General features: G+C 51.4%; 1 protein-coding gene across 8 annotated transcripts in view; it reads left to right on the forward strand.

Annotated features, from left to right (window-relative positions):
• Lmf1 (lipase maturation factor 1) overlaps positions 1-8821 on the forward strand; it is a 99233-nt gene extending 90412 nt beyond the window's left edge. For 5 of the 8 annotated variants that reach the window (XM_087202845.1, XM_087202846.1, XM_087202844.1 and 2 more), the window contains one exon: positions 4880-8821. In XM_087202845.1, the coding sequence (XP_087058971.1) occupies positions 4880-5170 (291 nt within the window). In that variant the 3' untranslated portion in view covers positions 5171-8821. Of the gene's footprint in view, positions 1-501; positions 2862-4879 lie in introns of those variants that run through there. The other 3 variants (XM_087202848.1, XM_087202842.1, XM_087202843.1) reach the window with 2 other exon arrangements.
• The last annotated feature ends 692 nt before the right edge of the window (positions 8822-9513 follow it).

Raw genomic sequence — 9513 nt, forward strand, 5'->3', positions numbered from 1 at the left:
GAGGCTCAGTCCTGTGGGGCAGACTGCCACCTGGTCCCCAAGCTATATCCTTGCAGACTCCAAGCAGGTTTTGTCTGTGACTATCCTGGTCCCAGCTGCCAGGTCGGGGGCACCAGGCCCTGGCCAGGCTCCTGCTACTCCTCTCAGGACAGAGCCTCTGGACCAGACCCTCGGCCCAGCAGGGCTGTGCGGGACCTCTGGGCCACCCTGGTCTTCTGGAGCTGGCTCTAGAGGGGTTTGCAGCCATGAAAGGAAGGGGAAGCCTTTCCCTGGCAAAGTGAATGGATTGGACCATCAGATTCTCAGCCCAGAGGCACTAACCAGTTTAGGTGCACTTTGTGAAAACCAAATCTCGCCAAAAGGATGGACTATGGAAAACTGAGATGCAAAAACCAGTTCATCTTTTATGAGAAGGAATAGTGACCTAATACTTAGAGGAAACATTTGAAGCAGCCAAAATATTTAAAATTAACACAGAGCATGTGACTCTCTGCTTGGCAGCTGGAGCAAGACCACATCTTGATGTCCCTGACCACAGCCTGGCCCCTGACTGTGAGCATTGACCATGGGCCTGACTACGTTTATTTTATCTGTGACTTTGTAAAATGGGTAAGCTGAGCCTTCCACTGTGAGAAGATGTCCAGAGAGAACATGTTTTCCTGTCCCCCTACTGACATGCAGCAGCTCTGAACACTACACATGAAGCAAACCCAAGTGGCTCTAAGAGGTGGCTCAAAGAAGCTACCAGCAAGGGACCTCAGGACCCAGCAACAGCCCCAAAAGGAGGTGAATTCTGGTCTTCCTTCTACCTCACTTCCTAGAGACAAAGTAACAGCAATTTGGAAATGCCAACAGACATCATCGATATGCCCAAGGAGAGCTGCTCCCTATGTCTGTGGAGCAACCAGGAAGGCATGGGAATGATGGCCTGGCTCCAGAAAGGCAGGTGGGAAGCCAGACCCCTGCAGGGGGCCTGGATGCTCTTACCCCAGTGGGCAGGGACATGAGGACCTCAAGTTCCACTCCCACTCAGCAGTGCTGAGTGCTCTCCTCCCTGGGGTTGGTGTGAGGTGATGCCAGGAAGACAGAACCCACACCTCCTGTAGCCACCAGGACACCCTCGTGTCAGCTAGATGCAGCCCCCCAACCAACAGCGAAGCTGTGCCCCCTCTCCTGACACTATCAGAAGCAGGCACCTAAAACAAGAGGATCAAGTAAGAACCAGGATCTGAGGACATCCAAAATATTCAGTTTTCAAATAAAAAGCTACTTATCACACTAAAAACCCAGAAGGTATTAAACTGAACGAGAGACAAGATAGTTAATAGGTGACAACACTAAGGAAACACAGACCAGTTATGACACAGATATCCTAAAGCAGCTGCTACAGAAGTGATTTAATAAGGAGTTATGAGATACAACAGTCAACAAAGAAACAAAAAATATGAGGAAAAACCTCATGAAAGTTTAGAACTGAGAAATACAGTAACTGAAGCAAACCGCTGGAGGGGGAGGCCTAGCATCAGGAGAGGACAAGGACCAGGGATTTAGCTCAGTGGTTCCGCCACCTGCCTCACAAGCACAAGGTCCCGAGTTCGATCCCTGGTACCAAAAAAAAAAAAAAAAGACGAAGAAGAAGGGAGAGCACAGAGGGAAGAATTGGTGATCTGGAAGTCAGGAAATGCCAGTTGCCCCACTCAGAGCACCAGGAGCCATGGGCCATTTCATCAGGGTCCCTCAAGGACAAGAATTCTTGGGTCAACAGGCACTTGGAGAACTAATGACCAAAGAGGAACAAACTATACAATCAGTAAACTAAGTGAACTCAGTTAAGTTCAGACCAAAACACACCAAGGTTAGACTTCTGAAAACTGAGGACGGCAAGGAAGTTGTGGAGTCAGCCAGAGACACTACCTTGCCTGTAGAGGAGGCAGTCAGTGACACTGAGGAGCCCACTGGCCAGTGCACAGCCTCTTCCAGATGCCATCCAGAGCCTCCCCTGTAGAATGGGAAATTGAGGCACTCTCAGATGAAGGAAAGATGGAGATGCTGTTGCCAGGATGGCCTCCCTAAAAGAACAACTAGAGCAAGCTCTCTTGACAGAAAGCAGGAAGTGGACAAAGCAAATTGCAAGCATTGAGGGAAGAAGCCAGACCACAGGGAGTCGATGATGCTTCTCCTCCCATTCTCAGTCATGCTTGGTAGCTAGGTGGGGAATATGACACAGCCTCTGGAGGACATAATTAGGATAGCTCCGCTATGGATGGCAGAGGGCAGGTGGACATAGGGAGGAAAGTCTGTACTTGAACTGACCTAGGGCTCCAGCAGTCTGTAAGGCACATGTATAGAACGCATCAAGAGCAGCCACCAAAAACCCCAAACCATATGAAGATATACACTTAAAGACACTATTGGCAAATCAAAAGAAGATTCTAAAAAATATTTCTGTAACTCATAATGAGGCAGGGGGCAGCCAAAGACATTAAAACTCACAATAGCCAGATGCAGTGGTATACACCTATAGTCACAGCTACTCAGGAGGCTGAAGGCAGGAGTACCATTTGAGCAAGAAGTTAAGGCAAGCCTGAGGGACACTGGAAGAATCTGTCTCTTGAAAGATAGAAAAAAAAAGGTAAAGAAAAAGGAAAGCAATAAAGGGAGGGAGGAAGAAAAGATTAAAAAACAAAAAATAAATAAACCAATGGACTTAAATCCTAACATAAATAGTTACATTAAATATAAACTGTCTAAATTACCAATTAAAAATAAGGATTGGCAGAGTTGATTAAAAAGCATGGCCCAGCCAAGTGTGGTGGCACATGCCTTGTAATCCCAGCACTCAGGAGGCTGAGGCAGGAGGATCCCCACGAATTCAAGGCCAGCCTGGGCTCTATAGTGAGTACAAGGCCAGCCTGAACTACATACCGAGACTCTGTCATGAAAAAAAAAATCATGACCCAACCGTGTGACGTATATAAGAAATTCACCCCAAACATGACAGCATGGGCAAGCTGAGGACAAATGGGTGGGAAAAGATATGTTTCATATATGTTAATGCAAAGCAGGAGTGACAGGTTAGATTCAGATGGACTTCGGAGACAAAGATGGGCAGCCCCGAAAGATGGGAGGGTCAACTCACCAAGGAGGCAGCAACCCTGAGAGCATGTGTGCCAAGTACAGGGCCTCACAGTGTGTGGAGAAAACTGCACAGGGCTGAAGGAAAAATGGAGGCATCCAGCATCCCCGTTGCACTCCTGAGCACTCTTCCTGCAACAGCTAGCCAAACAACTGGGTGACACCAGCAAGCAATGGGACCTAATCAACATGACACAATATGCCACCCATTGAACTGAACAAAAATACATGTCAGAATATGTGGCGCGAAGCTAAAACAGCGAGAAGGAGCACTAAATGGCTCTGCTGGAAAAGAAGGCAGACCTCAAATCCATGACCTAAGCCCAGGATTCCATCTAGAACTAGAAAAAGAACAGACGTCACCATGCACCCATTAGAATGCCAGCAAGACAAAACCTCAGCAGTGCCCAGTGCTGGCAAAGATGCCCAGAGACCAGACACACAACCTGTGGGGAGGCACAGCTGCTCTGTAGAACTACCTGGCAATGCCTAGAGAAGAAACCCTGCAGCCACCACGCAACCCAGTGATGCCATCCTTGGACACTTGGCCCAGAGAAGCAGATTTGTGCAAAACCTGCCTGCAAACGTTCATAGAGTTTTAATAGCCTGAAGCTGGAAAGAACCCAGGTTCCTTTCTCAGGCAAGTGACCACCCCTTGGGGTACATCTCATCGGCATTAGGAGGACAAAGTATCAGTGAACCTGAAGAGAGTAGCTTGCAGGGTGAGGTGCTGGGCGGCAACGGGTCCTGGGATCTTATACTAGTTCTGTGAGATGTTGCCCAAAGTCGGATTTTAGGTGTGCTAGAAGACCTACTTTGTTCAGGCTCTGGAACCTTCCAGGCAGTGTCATAGCCCTCCTGGCCACCCCCACTGACCTGTCAGTGCACACAAGAAGCCCACATCTCCTTCCACCCCAGCCCTGGTTGTCACTGAAGGGTGTTCATCCCCCTCAGGGACCAGCCACACCACCCCTGCAGAGGATGAGGCAAGAAAGAGAATCCAGGAAAGGTGGAGCAATCCCATGAGAGGAGCCTTCTTAGGGGCTGCACATTCAATGTGACTAGCCTTGCCCTCTGGCTCCACATTCAGCGAGACTCTGCCTAGCACTGACCAGTCCCCACTCCCATGTTGACTCCACCAGTCCACACAGCCCTGGGCCAGATGTCAAGGAAGAGCCTATGAGCAGCCATGTGGTGACCAATGGTCACAGCAGAGAGAGCCTTCCTTGGCCAGGCCACCCTCCACCCTGGGGACCTTCGTGTTTGGATTCTGACTCAGATAGATGGTGGGATTATCACCTCACTTGGACAGCAACTTTGAGACCCACAGTCACCACCTCCCCTCCCTGTCCCCATTGAGGACCTGGGCACGGCCACCCTGCCCACACCCAGGCAGGGAGAGTAGAGTGGCACCCAGGGGTCCCTCAGAACTCCAGGCACACAGCATGTGCCATCTTTGAAACGTGCCTATTTCATATCTAAACCTGACAACGGGTAGAGAATGTGAATTTGAAGCTGTTGTCCTAGTCAGGGTCTTCCCAAGTTGAGTTGAGGAGTGGGATCTGGGGCCTCTGTCGGCTCCATCCATGGTGGCCTGGGTAGGCAGGAACTCAGGGTCCTGGGCTAGGGTCCCTGTGAAATGCACTCACCTTGAGTGAGGAGCTCAGGCCCCTGGAGAAGCTGCATCTCAGCGCAAGGTGGGCAGGGCACCTGCACCCCAGGCTGAAATGCTGCCGCCCCACAGGTGGGTCCGTGGAGAGCACTGGAGATACCGGTTCAGCCGCCCCGGAGGCAAGCACGCCTCAGAAGGCAAGTGGTGGGCACGAAAGAGGATCGGCCCCTACTTTCCCCCACTGCGCTTGGAGGACCTGAAAGACTACTTCCAGGCCCGGGGGTGGCCCCTGGCAGAACCCATGTAGCCTTCCTCCCCCCAATAAAGGTTGGAGCCAGCATTCTGTTCATGGAGCCCCACCATGGCATCGCCACCCAGAAGAAGGTGTCCCTGTCACCTCGCTCTTCCCTGACTCTTTCCTAGGGAGGAGCCCCTGGGCACCAGGCTTCCTGGGAGCTCTGAGCTTTTCTCACCCCTGAGGACCACTCTGCCTCTGCAGCCCTAGCTGCCTGATGGGCCCACCAGCACCCTCATCTGGATGACCTCATCACACCTTATTGAGCAGACACCCTCCTCAGCTAAGGCTTTGGTGGCAGCCCTGTTCTGGGGCCTTTTGGGGTCCTTGATATCCTGGGACAGCTCTGTTCACCATGTGACTGTGTGGACAGCCAGGCTCCCATCCTATGTCTAACACGCTTGTCCCCCACTGATGCCCCTCATCCAGATGGGGAGTGGCTCACTCTCATCATCATGGTATCCACTCAAGCTCACACTCGGTTCACATTTCCCTCTCCTCCCCAGGAGATCAGTGTGCAAGAAGCGTGAACAGAAGCCCTCTGTCCTCAGCTGGTGACCATGACCCCCAGCCTCAGAGGCCCCAGGGCTGGCAGCCCTTTGCCCGGGAGCAATGTTTACTGCTCCATGGTCACTAAGTGGGCAGGACTGCAGGGGTTGGGGGGACAGCAGAGCCCCTGGTAGAATCTCCCCGCTTCTTGTGCTGCCTGGCAGGGACAGCTGCCCACCCCTGCATCCCAATGCCTGGAACCCATGTGGTTGGCCATACCACTGAGGACCCAGCAGGGACATGGTGGCTTGGCCGAGGTGGGCACAAGTGTGGGTCTGTGCACAGCCCCACCCCACCCCCGTGCCTGGGGGAATGGCTAACCCAGGTGCAAACAGAGAGATGGTGTCCCAGCTCCCGGGAACAGGGCGCCTGTGTCTGTTGGGGACAGACAGGCCTCAGAGCAATGAGCCCAGAGCCAGCACGTCTGCCCACAGCAGCCCTAGGAGCTGACTGGCAGCCTGGAGACCATCCTGGGCTTGGGCCGTGCTGGCAGGCTGGGTGGGGCCAGCCACTTGGGATGGTGGTGGGGGCTTAGCAGGGGCAGCACTTGCTGGAATAATCAGGGACCCCACAGCCAGTAGATACCACCCCTTCATCCCCGTTGCCTGGGTCCTGGGTTCTTGCAGTGCTCAGCCCAACTGTGGGCTGTTCCCAAACCTTGCCCAGTCATGTGCTCCCCAGTCTCCCAGGGATCCCTCGGGGCCTGCAGGTGCAGTGGAGGTGAGGACGGGGCTTCAGCCCACGGTGGAGGACCTGGGAGCCATGGCCCCACAGCCCTGGCTGGAAGAAAAGAAGGGCCTAGAGTGACCAGAGAAGCTCCAGTGCAGGCAGCTTCTTCTCCCATGGGGCTGAAGGCCCCAGCCTAATGATAGCTAGAGGAAGTCAGGTACTGCTGTACATCAGGGAGCTGCAGCATTTGGTGTGGCTGCGGCCTCTGCCTGGTGTCTCCATCATCCCAGACGCTGCTCCCGCTTGATAGTCCCAGCCTGCTCCTGACTGTCTTCATGGATGTTCATGTAAGTGGAGCAACACATGTGGCCTTTAGAGACCAGGCCCTCACTGGTGATGTTTGCCAGTTCTATCCACACTGGCACTAGGCTCCTTACTCCTATCAACAGACGCTACCCACTGTGTGCACAGAACCATGTGTGTCTGTCTCCCTGTGAGAGCTACGTGGGGCAGTAGAATGAGGACACCAGGAATGCCTCGGGGTGGGGGGGTAGTGCTCAGTGTGGAGTTGAGGGTTCAGGGTCTGTTTGTGACCAGGATGGGAGCCATGGCAGGCAAGTATGTGGCCCCATCAGAAACCAGTTCTTGGGCCGGGGATGTAGCTCAGCGGTACTCCACCTGCCTGGCAAGTGCAAGATTGTAGTTCAATTCCCAATACCAGAAAAAAAGAAACCAGTTCTTGTAGCAGCCACTGGAATGGGTCCTATCCCTGTAAGGGAGATCCGATAGCATGGGACCCACTCCAGAGACCCTTTGGCTCTGACCCAGAGTGGCCTAGGCTTGCTCAGGGAGACGCCTCACCCCAGAGGGTTGCTCTGGAGGTCCACTCACCAGGACATCACAGCCAACCTCAGGTCAAGATGTGATGCATGCACAGCCTCCACCTTTTGTCAGCCATACAGCCCTGCTTCTCCCAGGCCCCAAGGGCAGCCACTATCCATCCGTCACCACTGTGCCACCGCTCTCCACAACACCGCCACTGCCGGATTGCCCCTCGCCAGGTCCTTCCACCATTCACAGCCCTCCAAGGCCCTCCTCACTGAGCACTTGCTCAGGGACACTGCCTGTCATCCCCTCCACACCTCTGCTGTGTTGGGACACATGGCCCTTGCCTCCCAGGCCAGCCACCCACTCCCTGGTCACACTCCAGGTGGGCAGCATTACGGCCCTGTTTGCAGCACAGTGAGCAGACCAGGTCTGCTGGGTAGCCCAGACCAGTGTGTTCCCTACCATGAAGCTCCAGGTAGAGGAGAGTTACCTGTTTCTAAGCCAGCCCCAGAGAGAAACTTGTGAGGAGAGGGGTGCTTAGATTCAATTTGGGAGCTTGCAGGGCCCAACAGCACTGGATGGCCACTATCTAAAGAATTGGGCACATTCTTCCTTGCTTACTTCTCCCACCAGGGAGCCATGTAAAGTATACTAAGTGGTCACCATTCTACTAGGAATGCTGTGCAGAAGGGTCAGAATCTAAGCATGCCCCACATGCTGACAACCCATTCAGTGTGTTAGTCTGTCTACTCCACCTCCCTCCCAAGGTAGGGGCTCCTCAGACAGAGGAACTGGCCCCTGGAAGAGCCACCTCCTGACAGGGACTCAAATCAATAGGCACTGTCCACCAGGCTGTAGCCATGTTCAGGGTGGCCATCAGCCCCATACAGAGCAACAGCTGGGCCAGGACCACTCTCTGTCCCATCCTCTGCTCCTGCTACAGCAGCCATGGGGCCTCAGTGCCCACATCACACCAGGAGCAAGGTCTGCCATGGCCCTCCATAAGCCAGAGGCTCTCTGCTACTTTGTCAAGAGGTCCTTTATTCACTTAAAGATTATTAAATGGAACTGAGGAAGCAGCCCCATTTAATAGAGAGCAAGATACCAAGGAATAAACCCAAACAAGGAGATGAAAGGCTCGAATAATGAAAACCACAAAACATTGCTGGGAGAAGTCAAAGATAATCTAAGCAAATGGAAAAGCATCCATATTCTTGGACAGGAAAACTTAAGATGGCAGTACCACCTAGTGGCCTATACAAGGCTCATGCAATGCCTGTCAAAATTCCAGTGGCCTGTTTTTGTAGAAATGGAAACTCTAGTTTTTAAATTCATGTGGAGTTACAAATAACGTAATAATCTCGAAAAAGAGGAATGAAATTGTAGGTCTCACACTTCCTGATTTCAAAACTTATTACAAAGCTACAACTATCAGAACAGTGTGGTACTGGCACCAAGACAGACACACAGACAAATGGACCAGAATAGAGACCCCAGAATAAAACCTGCACGTGTGTGGTCAAATGCTTTTTGACAAGGGCTCCAAGACCATTCAATGAGGGAAAGGCTACCTTTTCAACAAAGGGTGCTCCTGGGGAAGCTGGATATATCCACTGTAAGAGAATGAAGTTAGACCCTTCATGCCACAGAAAAATTAAATAGATGAAACTCCCAAACAAAAGAACTAAACCTATAAAATTCATAATAAACAGAGAAATCTTTTTTATACTGAATTTGACAATGATTTCTTTGAAACCAAAACATAGTCAACAAAAGAAAACATAAATTGAATGCTACCAAGTGTAAAGAGACAACATGCAGAGTGAGAAAGAACATGTAACTCACATACCTGACAAGGACCTAGTATCCAGAATATAGAGACCTCTTATGGATCAACTGCAAAAAAAAAAAAAAAAAATACAAGGACCAGGGATTTAGCTCAGTGGTTCCGCCACCTGCCTTGCAAGTCCAAGGTGCCGAGTTCAATCCCCGGTACCAAAAAAAAGAAAAACACTGCCGTCAAAATAGGAAAGGACTTGGACAGGTCTTTCTTCAAAGAAGAAACACATGTGTCCAATAGCACATAAAAAGATGCTCAGCATCCTTAGTCATTAGGGAAATGCAAATCAAAACCACTATGAGATATCACTTCACCCCACCAACCATAGTTTTTCTTCAAAATGGAAAATAACAAGTGCTGGTAAGGATGAGGTGGGTTTGTAAATACAGCCACTGTGGAGGACAGTGGGTCAGTGATCACAGGACCCACATTCTATTTCTGAGCACCCACACACAACTGCAAACAGACTTAGTGGATATCTGTACATGAATGTTCAAAGCAGAGTTATTCATAACAGCCCAAACATCTACACGCAGATTGACAGACACAGTGGTATATTAGACAAGGGAATATTCAGCAACAAGA

This window comes from Heterocephalus glaber, unplaced genomic scaffold (genome assembly GCF_053883595.1).
Source record: "Heterocephalus glaber isolate CG9 unplaced genomic scaffold, H.glaber_assembly_v1.0 deba00001781, whole genome shotgun sequence".
Classification (NCBI taxonomy): Eukaryota; Metazoa; Chordata; class Mammalia; order Rodentia; family Bathyergidae; genus Heterocephalus; species Heterocephalus glaber.